General features: G+C 55.8%; 1 protein-coding gene across 1 annotated transcript in view; it reads left to right on the plus strand.

Moving 5' to 3' along the window:
* Positions 1 to 10,601, plus strand: part of CDH22 (cadherin 22) — a 60,685-nt gene extending 50,084 nt beyond the window's left edge. The window contains exons 8-11 of the mRNA XM_040981061.1: positions 3,525 to 3,646; positions 3,736 to 3,853; positions 8,038 to 8,289; positions 10,023 to 10,601. Of these exons, the coding sequence (XP_040836995.1) occupies positions 3,525 to 3,646; positions 3,736 to 3,853; positions 8,038 to 8,289; positions 10,023 to 10,582 (1,052 nt within the window). The 3' untranslated portion in view covers positions 10,583 to 10,601. The remainder of the gene's footprint in view (positions 1 to 3,524; positions 3,647 to 3,735; positions 3,854 to 8,037; positions 8,290 to 10,022) is intronic.
* Positions 10,602 to 22,745: the final 12,144 nt, after the last annotated feature.

Consider the following 22,745-nt stretch of genomic DNA (forward strand, 5'->3'; position numbering starts at 1 on the left):
GAATGTAATTTTGCCTGACACAACATATTGCAGCTACTGCAAAATATAATTTATTTTAGAAGAAGAAATAATTAAACTAATTTGCATGTCAGTCAGCTGAACTGAGATGCCAAAATGGGGAGGGCCACAGGGGACCCAGGCCCTGGAGGGACACTGGGTGAGGTCAGCTTGGGCCGGGGCTGTACAGTAGCTTCCATTGGTCCAATAAACTCCCAGGCAGCAGACATTTGGGCTGCGCTGCACACTTGCCTTGGGATGCAAAGATCTAGGACCCAATCCCTGCTTGGCCACAAACTCACCTACAGCTTTGTGGAAAGTCCTACTCCTCTCTGGACCTCAGTTTGCTCATCTACAAAATGGGTTTATCAATATTTCCTACACTTAATTTTTTTTTTTAATTTTACTTATCTATTTTCATTTTATTTGAAAAGCAAAGAGAGAGATTTTCCACTTACCAGGTCATTCCCTAAATGCCAGCAATGCCAGGTCTGGGCCATGCCAAAGCCAGCAGCTTGGGACTCTGTCTGGGTTTCAAACATGGGTGCCACTTGGCTGTCCCTGCTACCTCCAAGGTATGCGTGAGTCAGACATTGGACCGGAAGCCGAGCCGGGCCTCAAGCCCAGGCCTGCGGGTGGGGGAGCAGCAACTTCACCACTGCTCTGACACTCTTGCCTCCCGGGTTGTTTGAGGATCCAGTGAGGTCATAGTTAAGAAAAGGGTGATAAATTGGAAAATCCTGCACCAAGATCAAGATTAATCAGCTGATGGAGTCATTATTTTATACCGGAAACACTTCCGGTGATAAAAACCCAGCATTATTATCGATGATACTAATTGTGATCAGCAGTAGCCTGGAGGAGGTGACTCAGAGGGGGTCACTGCAGGGTGGGCCTCACCTTGCCCTGTTTCCTGCCTCCCCCTCCCGCCCCCCGGGGAGTGCTGGTCTGCAAACTTGACCCTCAGCAGATTCCCCTGGAGAGCTGTGGGTATGGGATGCTTTAAAGGCTCCCCCAGTGACTCTGACTACAGGTGCTGCTGCAGGGTCAAGGGCGCTGGACCCCGACCTTGGAGGAAGAGGGGCTAAGTTCCAGGATTCCAGCCCAGTCACAAAAGGGGGCCTTAGGATAAGCTCTGCAGGTGGCAACTTGGAGGTACCCCTTTCCCATACTGGCTCCCCAGCCTGGCCTCTGAGAGGCGAGGCCCTCACCCAGGCCAGAGGCCAAGGCTTTCTGGGGAGGCCATTTTTGTGAACTTCTGCAAGAGGAGAGGCCGGGCCATGCTGCTGTCATGGGATCTCAGGGGCAGGGTGTGTGAGGGCGTATTCAGCAGGTCTACCAGCAGCCCGGCCTGCTCTGCATCTCTCTTCTCTAGGATCTAGTGTCTTCCCCATGCAGCCACTGCAGGAGAGGGCACCCAGCAAGGGCACTGAGGCCCCGGCTGCCCACCCCTACCCACCCAGGCACCATTCCTGGCTGCGGGCCCTGCCTTTCCCTCCACGCAGCCTGCAGCCGGCACCCGCCACCGTCTGGGTGTTGAAGTTCTCCAGCAGCACTGCTCTTAAAAATAACGGCTCACCGGCATTCCCAGTCACGACTCCCCAGCTCTCGCCCCCAGAGAAGCCCCCTCTAATCACTGGAACGGCAGACAGATTGGGGTGAGCCGAGAAGATTAGGTGCCCTTGGCGAAGGGGAACTCCACAGTGGGGGGTGCCTGAGTTGATTAGGGACTCCCTCCCCCTCCTCTCCCTGACCCCCAAGGAGGTAGCCGCACCTGCCTAGCAATCTCCACTTCTCTCTTTATCAACACAGGAACAGCTGCTAGCAGCATCCAGCGGGCCCCAAAGTTCACAGGCAGAGGCTGCCGACCATCCCTCCCTGCCTCCCCCAAACTCGCAGGGGAGCCTGGCTGCTGGAAGCTCCCTGCTCACCATCATCCAAGGCGCTGCTTGGAAGTGGGGAGTAACTTTCATTCCCAGGGGATCAGAGAGCTGGAGTAGACCAGGACAGGAAGGGGCACCTCTCAGAGTGGACAGGCTGGGACAGCCGGTGCACACCCTCATATCATTTTGTGTCTTGCCTAGAAGGACCTTTGGGGAGGTCTCTAACAAATCCCCAGGGTTGTAGGCGGCTGTAAGCACTCTACACTCGTCAATCCAGTTTACCTCCTAACTGACCCGTTACTGTTACACCTGCTATTCAGGGAAGGCAATGCAAGTACAGAGAGGTCAAGCAACCTGACCAGGATCACACAGCTGCTAAGCGCCAGAGTTGGGATCAGAACCTGTCCGCTGGACTCCAGGGTCCTGGCTCGCAGCCGCTGCTCTGTTTATCTTCCAGGCAGGGGAGCTGACATCAAAAAGGACAGGGTCAGGGCAAAGTCATACAAGGTCAGAAGCTGGGAGAGGCATAGGGGGGTACAGCCATGCCTGGGATGATTCAAGCACCCTTCAGTTTCCGTCCTCCCGGCTTCATTCATCATTCAGTGAGGGTATTAGAGTCTCCTCTGCTGCACCCCACAGTTCCTGACCTCAGACACGCCCCAGCTGAGTGCTGGAGGCTTCGTAGTTTTGCTGGCCGCAGTGTACATTTCCCAGGCTGATCTGGCTCGTTTGAGATCCTATTGAGTGTAGACATTTGAGAGCAATGAGAGATGACCACTTCTCTTTCGTCAAGATTTCTATTTATTTGAAAGTCAGACCCACAGAGAACTAGCACAAGAGAGAATCTTCCATTTGTTGTTCACTCCCCCAAATTGGCTGAGCCAGACCAAAACCAAGAGCCAAGAACTTCATCTGGGTGTCCCACACAGGTGGCAGGAGCCCGAGCATTTGGGGCCACGTTCTGCTACTTTCCCAGGAAGTGAATCAAAAGTGGACCAACCAGGACTCGAACCAGCACTCCAGTATGGGGTGCTGCTGCTGCAGGAGGTTGCTTATCTTACTGTGCCACAGTGCAGGTCCCAGCTGAGCTACTGTCAGCTCACCCATGCCCTAGTTTCCCCTCTGCCATGAGGGAATGTAAATTGGATTTCTGATGGATATGGAAGCTCCTACTGTTCTCTATAGAGCATGGTCATAGGGTGGAGCTGGCAGAAGTGGTGACAGTGCCAGGCATGGGGTGATGAAACAGGGTCCTGGAGATTGTGGAGGTGTAACGGTAGGCACAGCAGGGCTATTGGGGCACTGTAGGGGATACGGGGGATATGTCAGTATTAAGAAGGAGCCGCTGCTGGTGTTGCCTAGACTGGTGATAACAGTGATGGTGATGGGCTGAGGATGAGAGCAGTGATGGGACAGACGCCAGCTAAAGTGGCAGCGGTGGTAGCAATGGTTACCTTGGTAGAGGCAGTGAGGACAGTGCTAACGGGGGTGCTGCTGAAGGTGGGATCAGAGAGATAAAGATGCTGATGGAGGGGATAGCAGTGATGATGCTGGCATGTCCATGGTCAAAGGTCAATGTAGAGGTATAGCCAGTGGCGACTTGCCCACTTAGGCCAGTCACAGTCTGCTATGCTCTTCCTGCAGATAACCACGCCCAGCTCTCCCGGGCATCCCTGAGGATCCGAATCCTGGACGTGAATGACAATCCCCCTGAGCTGGCCACGCCCTACGAGGCTGCTGTGTGTGAAGATGCCAAGCCCGGCCAGGTACCACTGAGGGCCTGGAGCTGTGGGGGCAGAGGAGGCACCTTCTCCCTGCGCCCGGAGTCTCCATCAGCTCTCTCCTCACCCCGCAGCTCATCCAGACCATCAGCGTGGTTGACCGGGATGAGCCCCAGGGTGGGCACCGCTTCTACTTCCGCCTGGTACCTGAAGCTCCCAGCAACCCTCACTTCTCTCTGCTCGACATCCAAGGTAAGGTGCACACTGCACTGAGTCACAGCCTGAGAGGCAGGGAGGGAGGGGCACAACCTACCTCCTTCCAGCTAAGGGAGGGAGTGCCAGAGATGGGTCTAAACTCACTCACAGACGCTGGACCATGCTGGAGCCATGACCCAAGACCTGAAGAACAGCAAGGTGTGAGTTTACGGGATAGAGAGGGGCTCGCCGAGGGGAGGGGTGACAGATCCAGAGAGGGTCTCGTATGGTGGGTGATGAAACTGAGACTCTTACAGGGAAAAGTTGCCAGCCCAGGGCTCTGCAGGAAGTTGGGGGATGAGGTGGGTGGGATTCAAAGTCACACAGCATGCATCCACCCTCACTCACCCAGAAGGCACAGTGAGACCTGTCCCCCATCTTTTTTGGCCATCTGTGCCACCCTCTGACGTTCCTCATGAAATCTGAACCCTTAAGGGATGAACTGAAGAAGAGGCAGGTGTCAATGGAACAGGATTGACAAACCCAAGTCCAGCCCTGGCTCAGCCAGTGGTTTCTCATGCAGCCTTAGCAGGTGTCTGCTCTTCTCTAAGCCTCAGCTTTCTCATCTCTAAAATGGGCCCAATCACTCACCAGAGTGGTTAAATGGCCCCAGTAAGATGAGGGCTACCAAGGTGTGTGTGTGTGTGTGTGTGTGTGTATAAAATATTAAGTATTCTTGAGCAGCTATTAAGACCCAATGGTTATGTGTCAGGATGTACTCTGATCCCTAAAATGCAAGGGCAAATCAGACAAAAATCCCCAACCATGGAATTTCTAGTCGACACAAAGCATACTGGGATGATATGTGACTGGGTCAGCACGGATAATGCAGTTTCCACAAGGACATGGACTTTATTTGCTCAGTGCAGCACTCTGGAAGCCTCAAGCAGTGCCTGCCACACTTTTGGTGTATAATAACATGAACCAGTAGCATGTTACATGAACCAGTGAGCAAGAAAGCAAAGCCTTTATAATAGCAGCCTTTTTGGGTAGGGTGATCTGGGATGGCCCGGGGAATCCAGAGGGAATAGAGGCTGGAAGGAAATGAGCCACACAAATAAAAGGAAGAAGTACGAGGTACAAGGGTCCTGTGCTGGGGGAGAAGCTGAGCTATTCAAGGGGAGGAGACCTGCAGGACTGGAGTGTGTGAAAGTACAGGACCAGGGGGAGACACAGTAGGAGAAGCCCTGGGGGCTGGACCTTGTGGGTCACTTCTGGTCCTAGGTCAAGTCTGGTGCCACCTACCAGCCCCCTGATCCCCAGAGAGGGAGAGAGAGAGAGAGAGACAGCGTGGCCTTAAGAAGACAGACCCATCTGCATTTCCCAGACTCACAATCCTAATACTTAACAACCAGCGCAGCTCAGCTGACCGATGAGAAAAGCTGCAGTCTGTATGGCAGGGTGGGACTCTGGAACCACGCCCCACATACCTGCCACTGGGCCTGGCATGAACCACCCCCCCCCCCACTGCCTCCGTTGTGTTACAGTTGGGAGGACACTTGGAGGAAAGGCTGAGGCAGCAAGAAGAATTTGGGGGAGGGTGGGGATGGGGAAGAGCTAGCTGGAGCTATGGCTGTGTAAGCCCTTTTGGAAATAGTCCAGCATGTTAACAACCAGTGCCGCCCTGCCTACTCATTGTGCCAATGGAATCCTACGTGGGCCTCAGAAGACACAGATAGCCCTGCCTCTGCCTTGTGGCATTCACAAGTCTTCCAACCCCAACTGGTGGCTAGGGGCTACCACACTCCCTTCCAGTATGATCAGCTGGTATGAGCTCCCGGCACAGGGGCATGCCAAGGCCGGAGCACCAGGACGGACTCCCCCACCAGCCCTGCAGCCCCTTCCCTCAGCTTGCCAAGCCCCCCCCCCCTCCTCCTCACCATATAAATATCCTAGGTGACAAATGGCTACCCCACCCCATCTGTTTCTTTGTACAAATTTGTAGCCAGTTTGGAAACGTGATTTATAAATATTGCTTTTGCAGCCAGGGATTGACACTGATGAATGTCAGGCCAGATGGATGGATGCAGGGCTGGGCTCAGGTCCCGCCTTGAAGGCTGGGGTGGGGTCTGGGGCGGCCGCAGCCTCCCTCACAGGGTTCCAGGGGGCACTTGATGGGCAGGGATGTGGCCTGGGTATTCCCTGTCAGGGGCTGGAAGAGACAAGGGAAAGGGAGGCACTCAGAGCATCTAGCCCCACCACCGTCAAAGACAGCAACCCTTGGAGATGCGCTTCCCTGCTCCAGCTTGGCAGTTAGAGGCCGAGACTGAGCCAGTCACTCCCCTGCCCCAGGCTCCTCTCTCCACCCCGCCCCTCTGCTTCCCCCCCACTCCCACCAGTAGTAGGCAGATTTTTTTCCCTCACCTGGGGCTGCCCCTTGCTCTTAAAAGGAGGGCTGGAGTTCCAGCCAGAGCTTGAGGAGCCGAACCAGGACCACCAGTTGACCCCAAAGTTGGAGCTCCTTCTGGCCCTGCTCCTGAGGACCAGCTCAGTGCCAAGCCTGGCTGGCCACGCCGCCACGGCGACATGAACGCACGCTGACTTAACGCCATCATGACAAGTGCCGTAGCAGGGCTGCCCGAGGTACCTGAGGAGTCGGAGCAGGGAGGGGGGCCATAAATTCTTCCTTCCCAGGCAGGCAGAGAAAGGAGGCCACAGAGAAGGAGGTGACATTTAGCTGGAGCGTGACGGATGAGGACTTGGCCCAGGCAGGGAGGAGGAGGCGACGTTCCAGGCAGCAAGGACTTGAAGAGTAAGGGCAGGGCAGCCCAGGCAGGGAGCAGGTGGGCAGGGCAGCAGAGGAAAGCTGGGCAAAGCAGAAAGAGACATCAGCCTGTGTGCATGGAGATGAATTCTCAGCAGGGTTTTGCATCAATGATACACTTAACCCTGACTCCTACAGGGCTCTCTTTCTCAGCTTACAGAAGGGCAAACTGAGGGCCAAAGAGGCTAAGTGAAGATGGACTTGGCACTCTTTTTTTTTAAATGAGAGCTGTCAAAGGTGTGCCAGTGCAAACAGAATAGTCACAGGAACCCACATGCGCTTGCCGCCCTGCCTTGTCCCATCTGGACCTCCATGCCCTTCCCAAAGGGGCACAAGGTCATAAGGCAGCCTGCCAAGGGCCCCTTGCCCTGTGTCAAGTCCACAAAGGGCAAGTCTAGAACAGAAGACTGCTGGGAAGGCACTGGGATCAGACCCAGGCTACCCAGGCTCAGGCCAGACAGGGCAGGCAGCCTGGGGATCGAACAAGGCAGGGAACAGGGCTGAAGGATGCCCAGCAAGGGGCTGGCCACCTTATGTGGAGTTGGCTATGAGGGGTGGCTACACTGGCTACACCCCAAGACCCATTGCACACCCCAAGAAGGGCTATCAAAATGATGTGGGTCAGGGGACACCTGGCCCCCACAGGTCCACCATGGAGGTGGCAAGAGAGGTGGGAAAGGAGTGCCAAGTATTCCCCAAATCCCTCATGTTCCCTGCTTTCCCAGCATCAGCACCCTAAGCGCTGCATGTATATTAGTTCACCATCCTTTTTGGCCATCTGTACAAAATGGGAAGAAGTGAGTAAGGAGCCCTTGGCACCTAGTGTCCCCACCCCACCCCACTGCCCTGCCAGCCCTTAAACAAGAATCTCCTGAGCCACTGCAGACTCTCACTGACTTTGGCCTTGAAGAACAGAAAGATACTCGCAGTCCAAGGCAGCTGCCAGCCAGTGTTCCAAGTCCAACTCTATGACCTGTGACTTGTCAGGGCCCAGCCAAACACAACCCATGGACCATGGGACTCTTGGGTCACAGTCTGTGTGGGTGAGATTCCTAATAAAACCAGGCTGTTGACTGAATGGTGAAAAAAGAAACTGATATAGCAGGGAACAGCACCTTGGCGCAACTGCAGAGCAAATCTCAGACCACTGTATAGAGAACCTCAAGGTGGTCGGAACCACACTCCTGGGACAGCTGAGCTCAGCACTGTGGGCCATGTGACCGGAAGTAGAACCGTTGGATGACCGGGGATAGAGCCAGGGATGGCTGGAAACAGAACTTGGGGATGATCAAGCCAGACCCATGCATGGAGGGGAGCAGTAGCTGGAGTTGCAGGGAGGCAAATCAGAAAGTAACTAGGATGGGGTTCCTTGACCTCGGTCACACACCTTCTTTTCTATCCCCTTCTTCCGGAGCAGACAATACGGCCGCAGTGCACACGCAGCAGGTCGCCTTCAACCGGCAGGAACAGGACGTGTTTTTCCTGCCCATCCTGGTGGTAGACAGCGGGCCACCTAGCCTGAGCAGCACGGGCACTCTGACCATTCGCATCTGTGGCTGTGACAGCTCAGGTGCCATCCAGTCCTGTAACGCCACTGCCTTCGTCATGGCGGCCTCCCTCAGCCCCGGTGCCCTCATCGCCCTCCTGGTCTGTGTCCTCATCCTGGTCGGTGAGTTCACCCGCAGCCATCCGCCTCTGCCCCACTGGCTCCCATCCTGGTGCCCTGGGCTGCCTTCCCACTAACCCCTCGTGCGAGTCCCAGAGCCAAGAGTGTGGAACTCATGCCACCCCAGACTGCAGCTCACAGCTTCGCTCAGCCTCCTGGGAGCTGCATCTGCCCCCACCCCACCCCACGCTGCCCACCGCGGGTGAGGCCGCTGCCTGCCCAGGCTCCCTGGCTCCTGGCTCCAGCCTCCGGCTCACAAACCCTTTTTCCAGCGGGTGCACTTTACAGCGGTTTCATTTTCCGAGGCAGCGCAAACAAATTTCTGCCTAATTGCCCACAAACGGAGAGAGTGCGCCTCGGTGCTCTAAAGGTGCCGGGCGGAATCGCTGAGCAGGCCTGGCACATCTGTCGCCCGCTGCCCACGATCCCCACCATCTGCTCTCACATGCGCCCTCCCCCGCAACCCAGCCCCCAGCTCCACCGGCCGTTCATCCATCTTCCCCACTTCTCTCCTGACACCCTCCTCCCCTCGTGGCCTGCCTCCAGATCTGTCTCGGGCCCCATCAAGAGCCGCCTTGTTAGGAGGTGAGCTGGGAGCTCTGCCCTGGGGGCTCCTCGCAGCTGGCTCTGGCCGCTGGCCCAGCTGGAGCAGCAAGAGGAGTCCTGTGCCTGGTACAGTGGCCAGCTGTGGATGCCCATCCGCCTGTCTGTGCATCCATCCCCCCAGAAAGCACATGCATTTGCCTCACAGGGGTCTCCCGCAGGCCCAACTGTGCCAGACCCTAAGATTCTTCATCAGTGGGCAAGCCCTGGGTCATTGTCAAGTTGGGGCTGCACTGGAGGCAGCTGAGGGTTGGGAAGGAGGAGAGCTGGCTGTCCCGCAGCCTGAGAGCCAACCCAGAGATGATGTGGGGTGGGACCTCGATGGGTGATGTCCATGTCAGGACTGCTCCAGGCCCAGAGCTGTCATCCCTGGCCTGCTGAGCCCAGACGTGTAGACAGAGAGCCAAGGGCACACCCTGAGATACCCATATCAAAGAGGAGCCTGGCTGTAAGGGGGAGGCGGACCCAGGCTGCCAGGAGGGAGGGGGTTGGGGGGGTTGGGGATGTGAAGAGAGGCAAGGTGGGGGGAGTGGCTGACGGGAATACTCACCCAGCCTTCGCTTCCTCACGTCTTCCTCCAACTCTTACCACGTCACTCCTTCGACAGGCGGGCTTCAGTGCCAACCACACTGCAGACAGCAAGTGAGGGGCCCGCTTAGGTGGGGTGAGGGTGGGGTCCTGTCATGGCACCCTGGACAGCCCCCTGCAGCACCAGCAGACCTCTCCCAACCCCCACCACACACACACACACACACACACACACACACACACACACACAAGCAGGACCAGAGGATTTGTGTTTGGATTGTAGAACAGGCAAAGTGCAGGGAAAAGGCAGGGAGAAACTCCTTCCCAAATTGAACTTGGAGGGAAGGGCCTTGAACCTTGGTGCCAGGGCTCCGTGGGGAGAGCTACTGCAGGCTTGGACCAAGGGACCCAGGAACTGAGTGGACAGAGAGGGTGAGAGAGAAGCGATGCAACCTGTGTGGGTAAGGCTGGCTGGCCCGCCAGGGGGTGCGCACGTCCTGACTTCCTGCAAAGGAGTTCGTGCACAGAACCTGTGGGGTGGGGCGGGGCCGGGCCGGGCATCCTCTGCCCACTCACCCACCTGCCCCCTCCTGCCTCCCACGCAGTGCTGGTGCTGCTCATCCTCACTCTCCGGCGCCACCACAAGAGCCACCTAAGCTCGGATGAAGACGAAGACATGCGGGACAATGTCATCAAATACAACGACGAAGGTGGCGGCGAGCAGGACACGGAGGCCTACGACATGTCTGCGCTGCGTAGCCTCTACGACTTCGGCGAGCTCAAGGGCGGGGACGCCGGCGGCGGGCCTGCGGGCTCGGGCGGCAGTGCGGGCAGCCCCCCGCAGGCCCGGCTGCCCTCGGAGCGCCACGCGCTGCCGCAGGAGCCACCCAGCCCAGAGCCGGACTTCTCGGTGTTCAGGGACTTCATCAACCGCAAGGTGGCACAGGCCGACGGGGACCTGTCGGTGCCGCCCTACGACGCCTTCCAGACATACGCCTTCGAGGGCGCGGACTCGCCGGCTGCCTCGCTCAGCTCGCTGCACAGCGGCTCGTCCGCCTCCGAGCAGGACTTCGCCTATCTCAGCAGCTGGGGCCCGCGGTTCCGGCCCCTGGCCGCCCTCTACGCCGGCCACCGGGCCACCGACGATGAGGCCCCAGCCTCCTAGCCCCGTCCCCAGCCATGGGACTGGACACCTTCCCCAAGCCCCCTACCTCCCCGACCCTCCTTGGGCAACCGGATGGGAAGGGGCAGTGGCCAAGGGTAGACCCTCAGACCGGCCTGTCCCCTCCGGGGTAGGGTGGCACAGCTCTGGAGACCCGAAGGGCGAGAATTCCGTCCAATGTCATTAAAGCTGAGGCGACACCAGGTACTGCGTGGCTTTGGGGCAGGGGTCGCAGCATGGCATGGAGAGATGAGAGAAAGGCCGTGCAATTACTGAGCGCCTGCTATGTGCTGGGGCTCTAGACAGAGGCCATCTCAATCGCAAGGGAGCTGAGAGGCCAACGCCAGATGGGGGCAAGTGGCAGACGAGGGAGTCCGCATGGAGAAGTGGCTGGGGCTTGGCCAAGGTCACCTGCCCGGGTGTGGCCCAGGGCAAATGGCTCTAGGACCCCTCCTCCATCAGGGAGATGCATCAGGAAAGCTACCTCGGACCTAGTACCCAGCATACAGCAGGTGTTGCATAAGTGTTAGCTTTCTTAACCATCTGTGTGTCCTTGTCACTATAGGAAACCAGAGTGTCTGCCTCCCCCAGGCCCTAGCTGCCCAGGCTCTGTAGGGAGCAGGAAGTAGCCCCAGGTCAGCTGCTGCACCTGCCCTACCTGGGGTATGGACATGGCTTCAGCAAGCACCTCTGGCTACATTTCTATGAGGGCTGGGGCTGGGCTGCTCCAGTGCTTAGTGGCGGGGAGGCAGAGGCTGTAGGGGGTTGGGAAGGGACTTTATGTGGAAGCTCAGACCCCCCTGGAAACCTGTGAAACTCCCTTCTCCCTCTGGGGGTTCCTGACTCCAAAGCCACAGGCTTGATTGCCCACCCACTCCAACCCCATGGGATTCATCCATTTCCTGCTGATGGCACCAGCACCCAGCTCCTACTCCTGACTGCTGAGCAGCTAAAGCCTCAGTTTTCTGAGCTGGAGGAATGGGACAATGAGGGTTTGTAATGTGCTCCTGGCTCGGTGCCTTCCTGGCCCCATGGGAGTGCTCGGTGCCCGTTCAGTAGCCTTATTCTTGTACATTCCCCATGAGCTTGCGTTCATTCTCTCACCTGCCAAGGTGCACTGTGATGGATTCAGACATGGCCAGTATAGCCCGAGTGCCTTACCTGTCAGCCCCGCTTCACAGATGATCAGACTGAGGCCCGAAGAATAGCACCTGCCCAAGGCCACCCAGACTATAAAACAGTACCTGCCTGTCAGGAGCTCAAAACCTACAGGCTTGAGGGGAGCCCACACCAATGCAGTTGGTAAGCACTGTCACCGAAGGCAGACAAGGGTTCTGGAAATGTAGGAGAAAGCTGATTCCTCAAGGGCTTCCCGGAGGAAGTAACTCCAACTGGGTCTTGAATGATTATGGGACGGGCAAGCGAGAACATGTGAAGCAGACAGAAGGCCAGAGGCAAAGGGAAAGGGAGAGAAGTGCTTGTGGCCCCTTGGGAGCTGGCTCACAGCAGGGAGGCAGGCAGGGGCATGAGAAACACTGGGCAGAGGGAGGGTATGACAACAACTTGAAGGCTAGGGGCAGGATGGTGCTGCCTTCCAGCTGAACTTGATCATAGCTTCTTTAAGGCCCATGAGGGTGGCCAGTGGCAGGGCTGTGGGAAGATATTGGGGACCTCCCATCCCTCCCACCTCTGACCATGAGCCATGGCTCCTGCTGCAGGTGGGGATGGCACTTTGGGGACCACAGGGGATGCATGGGACTGTCCCTCCTCGTGGGCAGCAATACAGTGTAGTCCCAGGATGGGCTGTTGACATCTCCAATGTAGAGGGGCAAATGACAAGGTCACACATTGCTGGGGCCGGAGCTAAGACACCACAGGTCCCCCAGCTCCTAGTCTGTTCCTCGCATCACATGGGTCACTTTGACAACCTGTGACCTTGCTGGAAAGGAGGTCACAGGAAAGGCCCAAGCCTGAGGAACCCATGGTGTCCCATTTTGTTTAAACATCTTGCCCTAACTCCACATGGGAATGGCCGATGTATGGAGTGGAAGGTCTGGCCAGAAATAAAGACCATTCTTCATCCAGACTCCCTTTTTTTTTTTTTTTTTTTTTTGATTGGAAAAGCGGATCAGAAGGAAAGACAGAAAGATCTTCCATCCTCTGGTTCACTCCCCAAGTGGCTGTAATGGCCAGAGCTGAGCCAATCCAAAGCCAGGAACTAGGAGTTTCTTCCTGTTCTCCTACGTGGTTGCAAGGTCCCAAGACTTTGGGCCATCCTCCACTGCCTACCCAGGCCACAAGCAGGAAGGTGGATGGGAAGTAGAGCAACCAGAACATGAACCAGTGCCCATACAGGGTCCTGACACTTGCAGGGTGAGGATTAGCCATCACACCAGGCCCCCAAACTCCCCTACAGATGCTGTTGCTCTAATGCTTACTGCCTGCATGACTTTGGACAAGTTGCTATGCCTCTGTCTTGTGTCTACATCATCACATGCAGAACACGTACATCCTCTAGGCCTGAGGAAGGATGCAGAACAGCACGGGCTATCGGCTAGTTCTGCCGCCATTTCCCAGGGGAGGAAACTGAGGCACAAAGAACTGAAGTTTACCTGCCCATGATCAAGTAACAGATCAACAGAGATGCTACAGTCTGAACTCAGGATTTGGGTCCCAGAACTACTCTCGGTGCCCAGCAGGCAGTAGGCTCTGGCTGCATGCCCTTCCTCCTGCAGCTCGCCCCTCCTGCCGAGTTCTAAATCCCCACAGATGAGCAGCTCCAGCTCTAGCATGAAGCTGGGAGAAGGAGGGGCTTTCTGCCTGCTTCCCAGGGCATCTAGGGAAATGGAAAAGGGGGAAAAATTCACCTTTTATTGTGCTCATTACAATCTCCAGCATTATCATGGAATGAAAGAGCATTCAAGGTCTTGAGCAAGAATTGATGTCTAATTGACCAAGAATTTCAGAATCCAAGGTGTGCAGGACAGCAATGGCGATGGTAATGACCGTGACCACGCACTGACATGGTACTTGCTGCACACCAGGAACTCTGCTCAGCATTGTACACAGTTCTCATCAGTATGGGTCCAGCTCGAAGAGCAGAGCGGGACCATGTGCTCCCTGTATCTGACACTTTGTGTAACTTGACATGTTGCATTTCTAGCAGGTGTTTCTGTAGCTGTTTTGTGAGGATAAGCTGCAGAGCCCAAGGTTCACAGTTTAGCAGGTCTGGGTCTCAGGGCCTGTGATGGGCTGGGTCCAAAGCACCTGTACCCCACTCTGGCTCTGCACAGGCCCTGGATGACTCAGACACTGAATGGAGGTGCTGGCAATGTTCAGGCAGGAGAAAAGGAGATGTTTGGATGGATGCTGATAGGGCTAGGGAGCGGAGAAGGCTGGTCGCAGCTCCTCCGGCTGGTGCGTGCTCATGTGTGTGTCCACACGTGGCAGTGGACACAGCCCAGGGAGGTGGGAGGCCAGCCCTGAGCACCACAGGTCAAGCCCTAACCTCCCACCTCCTGCAGCGGGCAGCCTGCTGTCACAGGGGTGGCTGAGCGCCGGCATCCGTCAGCCCAGCCAGCCGTCATCACTGCCCACCCCCAGGTCACGAGTCAGCAGTTCCACTTACCTCCTGCCAGCAGGCGCTCTCAGGCCAGCTCTGTCACTGACTGCAGTGTCTCTGGAAAAAGTAACCCTGTCAAGCCCTCATTGCAACGGGAGAGCAGCCACGGTCCACTGCACACACGGTGGGTACTCTGGGGCATCAGCCCGTGATGCAGCCACACCCTTGTGCACACTGCTGATGTAGGCAGTCATAACCGTGCACACAGAGCCTGCAGGTGTGCAAGTGCCATCACACAGCAGAGTTCCACACGGAGTGAACACAAAGCACCTGCATGTCTGTGCACGTGTGCCCAGGGGCAACTTCTCAAGGACCAAATCTAGTTTCTTGTTCAGGTATGCATGCACTCGGGACAAACTACATGTGGCCTCAGAAATTCCCACTCGAAATACATTGTGCCTTTCAGTGTGCCTGTGTGCTTGAACTTGTAAAGCCCTGGGCCTGTACACATCTACATATGCATGCACAGAAAAACGGGCACAGGAATAGCCACCACGATGCCCACACCATGCGAGGGCATGAGGCCATTGCAAAGCACATGAGTCTGTGTGTGCAGATACAAGCTGCATGTTGACCTGCAGGTATCTAGACCAACAGTAAATCCACCCCCCTGTACAGATGAACCACCTCCTCCAGACATGGCTTCTCTGGCACCTTTGCCCAGGCCCACCATGGGTCACTGCAGGCATGCCCACATGCCTCACTCCACTGACAGACACGCACGGGTTCAGACATGTGTTGGGAGTCAAGTCCCCGGCACGTGGAGGCACACGCGTCCCCTCTGGGGCGAAGCCTGCCCAAGCCCCAGTTTGTCAGGTGTGCTGGGGACAGCAAGAACGGGGCTCACATGCAGAAAGCGCCACTCGCGCAGAATTGCATCTGCCGCAAACTTCTCATCTGCTGTGCAAATGATGATTAAATGTTATTGTGCAAGAGAAAACGGCAAGGAGGGAGTCATTAGCTTTATTGTCAGGAAGGACTCCACGGGCTCCAACTCCCAACTCCGAGGCTGACTTAACCCTGTGCGTGCTGGGAGGGCACCCAGCTCAGACTGGACTTACAGAGGGACAAAAGCCCGAGGGAGAGACGGCAGCCTCCCCCCAGCCAAACTGTCTGCTATGCAGAAAGCACAGGGAGGGGGGTTATGAGGCCCAGCTGCCCCACAACCCTTTGCGGAGTGGCCTTGGCCTCTTCATTTCCCCCATCCATCTCGCATCCCTACAACATCCCCAGGAGCAGAGAGAAGTCTTCCGCTTGAGTGACAAGGGCAGGAAAGCTGCTGCGAGCCGGGGAACTCACGAGAAGCTGGGGCTGTGGGGGTCGGCAGAGTCCCTGGAATTTTGGATGCACTGAGTCGGAGGGGCCTGTGGGCTGTGTGCAAAGGGCTTGCCGAGCACGAGATCCGAGGCATGACTTGTGGTGCACACCATGTCTGCAGGGCAGGATATGTGAGAGCCAGGGAGAGCAGCCCTGAGCATTTTTTGAGACCAGGGTCAAGAGTGACTGCAGAGGAGCACGAGGCTTGGTGGGAAGAACAACTCCTGGGACCTCAGTCTCTCCGGCTGCAAAATGGGAGCAGCCTGGGGACTGGTCTGTCAGACCTTCGTGTTCCCTCCTCATCAGACACTGGAGAACCCACAGCTCTGTTTCCAACCGTGCGGCTTGCCTCCCTGCAATTCTCTCTCCCTGTGATACAGCTTTTTCTTAGGAAAATGAGGCTAAAATTAGCACCAGCCCCAACAGGGCTGTGGGGAGGAGGACGTGGCCTACACAGCCGCATCCGGCTCAGTCCTGGCGTGGAGAGAGCACAGGACAAGGGGGATGCTGGGGGCACCTGTGAGGACTGGGTGAAGGAGAGATGGGAGCAGGGCCTCAGAGGAGGCTGGGAGCTGAGCCTGGTAGTGGGCACCTGCTGGGCATGGGAAGAAGGCACAAGATCCAGCCTCGCAGGAGGGTGCAAGCGACAGGCTGCAGAAGGCATGTGCTCTCTTCTCACCACCCCCCAGAGGCCCGGACCTGAGTGGTGAGGGCACACACATCTGTGAAATGGGTCTTCTTAAGAGTTTTCAATGAGACACAGAGAGCATACACTGTCATTGGCTGGTTCACCTCCCTAAAGCCTGTGACTGCCAGGGCTGGCCCAGGCATCCCATGAGGGTGGCAGGAGCCAAATGATTTGCCTCCCAGGGGCTATGATAGCAGGAATCAGGAAGCTGGACTCACATGTTGGAGTCAGGAACCGAACCCAGGTCCTCTGAGCTGGAATAAAGGATTAAGGAAATGGGAACTGGGACAAGGGACACCTTTGGCCCTCCATATGCCCTGGGCCCATCGGTGGAGCTGCCCTAACAAAGTGCCATAAACTTCGGCTTGAAGAGCAGGCACACAGCATTGTCCCACCCTGAAGATGCCAGGGTGCTGCCAACTTGAAGGCAGTCAGATGACATCATGCCACCCTAAAGGTGCCAGGGTGCTGCGTGTGTCAGTGGGGCCATCCTTCCCAGGGTACAGGCTGGGACTGGACAGGGACACCCAGGCCCACCCCTCAGCTCACACAGGGCCACCTTCTCCCTGTGTCTCCTCATCCCGTCACATCCTTAGCCATCTGCCCAGGCCTGCAGCCATATCCGCGTTTCCCCTGTTCCTAAGCACATGTGTCACTGTAGCTTCACCCCAATCCACCCCAGGGGAACCTCGTCCTAATGGAGTGCATTAGTGAACACCGCATTTGTGAGGGCTGGCTCCTTCCAAAGCAGCGGGCCTTCCGTTCTACCCACAATACCCCCACCCCAGGTTCAGCACCAGGTGCTACCACAAGTCCTCAACAGCTGCATGGGGACTCAGAGGGGGAAGGCACTGGGGCTCTGCTCAGCAGCTGGGATGGGAATGAGGCCACAGAGATGCTTACACGCATGTGCAACCACACACACAAGGCATGGGGCGGGGGGAGTTCACAGGCTTCCACATGGATGCCCAGGCCATTTGCACACACAGGGCTTTTATCCTGCTGTGGTCTGCACATCCAGGCAACAGGCACCGTCCCTCTGGCCTCTCACTCCCCATCCTCTCTCTCATAATTGGAAGCCATTTAATCCCTACCCCGCCCAGCCAATCACAGACTCTGTGGAGCAGGCAGCCATCAAAACGCCCCCACCATGAGGGCAGTGAGGCAGAGAGCACCCCACAGCACAGATGTGGCTTCTCTTGGCACTCCTGTTATAAGATTTACAAACCCAGACATGCACACAACCACACACATACAAAACTACGTACAACCACACATAATAACACACACAACCACATGCACAGCCACATCACACACGATTACACACAACTACACACAATCACGCAACCACATGCATACTACCACATAGTCATACACAACCAATCACATATACACAACCACAGTCACAATGTCACATATATACAAGTACACACACAGTCACATACAACCACACATAAGCACACAAAATTGTATGCACATCACAACCACATACACAACCAAACACAGCCACACACAATGTCACATATAACCACACACAATCACATAACTATCTACTACAAACACATAATACTACACACACAGTCACAATCACACATTTACAACCACACACTCAATGCCCCACATGCACAAATGCACACACATAACCACACAGCAGCCAGTGAAGGCACAGTGAGCTGGATGAGGCATACAGCAGACATGCAGGACCAGTTTGGGCTGTACCAACGTGTGGATGTATTCCAGGAGTTCTGTCATCTCCCAGCTGCACACTGGCACCTGAAACGGTTACACAGCATGCTCCCTGGGGATCTGAACCTGTGTGCACACCAGCACCCAGCAACAACAGGGAGCAGGAGGAGGGGATGCGAGGAGGACAGGCCTGTAGACCCCAGAGTACATGCATACACATGTATTCACATCAAACACACAGCCCCCTGCCCTCCGCTAGGGCCCACTGTGTTCCCAGAGGCCTGCAGTTCCCATCTGCTGAGCCCAGAGATGGCTCAGTGCCCCCATCTGACCAGGCTGACTTCCCAGGGCGGGGCACTGTCCCACCCATCAGCCTCTGTCTGTCAGTCACTGAGTGCGCTGACATTCAGTGCCCAGCTCAGAGATGAGTGCATTTAGCTGTAATGTGCCACAGATTGCACTGACATTTGGAAAATATTCTACCTCGGGACCCATTTGACTTCAAACTTTCTTCCTGGAAGGGGAGAGAAGTGACAGCAAGGTGGCAGCGGTTGCCTGCAGTCTATGGCAAAGTGCCCAGGAGCTGAGGACCCAGGGCACACCTGCGAGAACCCCACCCCTGCAGGCTTGCTGGCTGCCCCTTTGGCACCTGCCTGGGCCACAGGGTGGGGGTTGAGCAGTGGAGGTGCCTCGGCAGAGAGGAGGCTCCACACAGAACAATAAATCCTCTCCAAAAACCCCTGGGTACGGGAGTCCCTCCCCCAGCCCGGGGCCTGCAGGTGCCCCCACATCATACATGGAGCACCCACTAAGCACCTGACCTTGTTCCATTTTTATTTCTATTTCTTATTTGAGAGATAAAGACAGATCTTCCATTTGCAGACATTCCCCAAATGTCTGCAACAGCCAGGCCTGGGCCATTCAGGAGCCAGAACTCCATCCGGGTCTTCCATGTGGACAGCAGGGACTTGTCTACTTGGGCCATTGCCTGCTGCCTCTCGGGGTGCACATTGGTTAGGCAGCTGGGTTGGAAGCAGAGTAGCTGAGACTGAAACCAGCCACTCCCATCTGGGATCCTAGCATCCCCAGCAGTCCCCAGCAGTGATTCACTGTTGGTGTGAAACGCCTGCCCAAGGCCTTGTTTTCATCAGTTTACAGGCTGATCTCATTGACCAACCTTGAGAGGTCGAATGATTATCAACCATGTGAATGAGGATGGACCTGAAGCTCAGAGATGACGTAACTTGCCCCAGGTCACACAGCCAGGTAGGAACGGAGCTGAGATTTGAACCCAAGTCTGTTTGCCTCCAAATGTGTCTTGGAGTCAGATGGATGTAGGGCCCTCCCCACCCCCTCCCTAGGCCTCCCTTCTTCCTCTGCTCCCCTTCTCTCTTCCCCCACTTCCCTCCCCTGCACCTCACGAAGCAGGGCCAGCATTCCAGAATGAAAGCACCATCTGAGAGGGCTTCCTGGCAGGGGGAGAGGAGGGGCTGTGGTGTACCTGCGTCTCAAAGGATTGACAGACTGTGTGGATCCCAGAGCCCCCACAGAAAGGCCTCTGGAAGCCTCCCCTTGAAAGGATGGAAGGCGTGACTCCATCTGAGGAGAATCAGGGCTTGCCTGAGGTGGCACAGCCCTCGCAGAGTGTGCCCAGCCTAGGGTCCAGGCCACAAGGTTGTCCGGGTAAACCAACAGCTGCCAGAGGAGGGCCTGTCCAGTCCCCAGCAAGAATGCTGCGAAGCAGGGTGCCTGGGCCAGCGAGGGTGGACATCCGGTGCCAGGGAAGGAGAGAGAAGATCGCGGGAGGCAGGGAGACGGCCTACATCTCTTAGGAGCTGATTAATCTCCTTAAATAACTCAAAGTCCAACTTCCCAAAAGGCAAAAGAAAGTTAGGTTAATCTGTTCTAAATGATTCCTGAGCTGCTTCTCGCGGGTGGCAATCAATACGCACGCTCACACTCTCCAGCTCGCTCTCTCTCCATAAGTAATTCTCAGTAATTACCAGAAAGAAAGGGTGTGGGGTGGAAAATGACATTCTCACTGCAGACTGAAGCCCAGGCCAGGGCCTCACTTAGCATCCAATGGGGAGCCGAGTGTGAGGGCAATGGCCCTTCCAGTTCACTGGGGGTCACAGGTTTGGCCTGAGGTCCCACTGCCTATGAGGCCTGTGCTGGGGTGGGGACAAAGAAACAGGATGGGGAGGGGGACCCCAGATACACAGCAAGTACAAAGAGAGGGCCTTACCTGCCCGCTTCCCATCATGGGCGTCATGGGAATACCATCAGTGCCCAGTACCAGGGGCCTTGGGGGGTACCACCAGCCACCCTTGGTCTGCAGCAGCACTTGACACCCATGACCTGGGGGTCCAGTGGGGACTGATACCAACACAGGTACCAAGGGGACCCAACAGTGATTTAAGGTGATTTCAGGTGTTGCATCTGGGCGAAGTATGTACCCACTACCTCTTCTTCCCCCATAGCCCATTGTGTTTCCCTCATTCCCCTGCATGGTCTAATCCACCAGCCTCAGGACAACCCATTTCAGAATTGAGAAAACAGAGGCTCAGAGAGGTGAGAGAAACTACCTATAGTCACAGTGAGAATGTGTGCAGAGTCAGCCCCGGACAGAATCCAGGCTGAGCTGACCCTAGGGCCGGTCTGCTGTGCACGGCTCATCTTGGCCTCTGCATCCAGGTGAGCCGGGCTATCGAGGTCAGTGTCATGCCTTTGTCTAGACAGGGGCCTGATGGCCATGTGCAGCAGCCAGTTTGTACCACGAGGACGGTGCCTCTGGCGTGGAGATCATGTTTTGCTCTTAAATCACAGGACCTTGGCGCTCCGGCTCTGGAAGCATTACGGAATCGATCAGCGCCTTGGTCGTTTCAGCCACTCGGATCCCATATTTATGATCCCTGCCTTCCCCAAGTACTACCTGGACTATTATTTACTTAATGTTTTTCTTTCTCCAACCACTCCTTGTTATACTTAATTTTATTTTGATAGCAAAACTTACATCAGTACATTAAGTGGATCGCGGGGATGGCAATATAAACATAAAGCCACTACGATAAAGTGGCGGTGCCGATGTCTGCCCTGATAACGTCACCTACCACAAGCCACAGCCTGAGCCTCAACACAGGGAGGGCATTGAGGGCCAGCCAAGGACCAGGACTTGAGCACCAAGCCCAGCTTCCTCTCTGGCTTAACCAGAAAGCTGGGAGGGGACAGAAGAAGGGCCAGCCCTCTCCATAGCTGCCACCCATGGATAGTCTAGGATGTGCCAGACATACACCTGACACAGACCCTCCCATCTTCCCAGAGCTAAACCGTCCGGTCACTGCGTCATCCCACCAGCCCACCACCAGAGCCGAGAGAGTTCACTACTTGCTGTGCACCCATAGCAACTCCCTTCTCCTCCCCGTGCCTCAGATCAGACAAAACACAAAAGCTTGTGGAAAATGGAGTTAAAAGACCAGTTTGTTCTGGGTACGAACATACTCTGAAATCCACACCCTGGTTTTCCACCAGCCACACTTCCATGAGCGCTGTGGTGTGATGCTCTTCACTCCTGTGGTTCTAGAAAACTGAGATCTAAAGGGAAGGACTGTGTCGAGGCCACGCAGTAAATGAGTTGAGGCAGCTGGGTTCCAACAAAACTTTATCCACAAAGCAGGACCTGATGCGATGGCTCAGCTGGCTAATCCTCTACCTCTAAACACTGACTTGCCATATGGGCACCAGCTCATGTCCTGGCTACTCCACTTCCCATCCAGCTCCCTGCTTGTGGCCTGGGAAAGCAGTCGAGGACGGCCCAAAGCCTTGGGATCCTGTACCCGCATGGGAGACCTGGAGGAAGTTCCTGGCTCCTGGCTTCAAATCGACACAGCACTGGCCATTGCAGTCACTTGGGGAGTGAATCATCTGACGGAAGATCTCTCTCTCTCTGTCTCTCCTCCTCTCTCTATATATATCTGATTTTGCAATAAAAACAAATCTTTTAAAAACAAATAAATAAATAAATCTAAAACCAAACAAACAAAACTATTAACAAAATAGGTAAGGTCCAGCACATAGGTGGTTCTTTGCCAACTCCCAGTCTAGATTAGAGAAGACAAACACAGCCCCCAAACGGAGGGGGTTCCCATCCAGTCCGGGTCTGGGGGGCAGGGCAGAGTTGGTCTGGCTGCTGCTGCTGCAACGTGGTTCTTTGCCAGGGCCTCCCTGAAACCCATTGTCTGCCTGCTCTCTCTCTTTCTCTCCTGCTTCTGCTTTCAAAACTTATTCATGGGGAAAGATCTAAGTGATCCTTGGGAAAATCACGAACTCACAGCTGGCGGCAGTCCGCCCCCATGCTCCTCCCCCTGCACGTGCTCCATGTCTGGCGTGGCTGAGCCACACACAGGATTCTGGAAGGGACCAACTCGGCCAGGAGAGCTCCATCCCCGACACCTGCATGGACCCCCTCCCTCAACCCCGGCCTGTGAGTTCAACTACAAAACCAGGCCACCTAGACACTCCCTGGCCAGGAGGGAAATTGCAAAGATTTAAGAGTTAATCTCAACAAGGCATTCCAGCCAGGATCTAGGGCATGACAGGCTCTCCACAGCCTGCCTGCTATCATCCAAAAACCAAGGGCTCTCACCCATTACTATTATCAATAACAACCTTGATGACTGGGGGAGGGGGTCCCACCTGCTGCCACTCAAGCCTCGCCCCCTGCCAGCCGGGATTCCCCGTGATGGCTGTGGCGCATCTGCTGCGCAAATCACTGCCATCGATTTCTTGGAAGGCAGCTTTAGGGTTTTTGTGATTTCTTTTTTAGTCTGATTTGAAATCCCAGTTTATTCTTGACG

This window comes from Ochotona curzoniae, unplaced genomic scaffold (assembly GCF_017591425.1).
Source record: "Ochotona curzoniae isolate NIBS_2020 unplaced genomic scaffold, NIBS_Ocur_1.0 contig_3520, whole genome shotgun sequence".
Taxonomy (NCBI): domain Eukaryota; kingdom Metazoa; phylum Chordata; class Mammalia; order Lagomorpha; family Ochotonidae; genus Ochotona; species Ochotona curzoniae.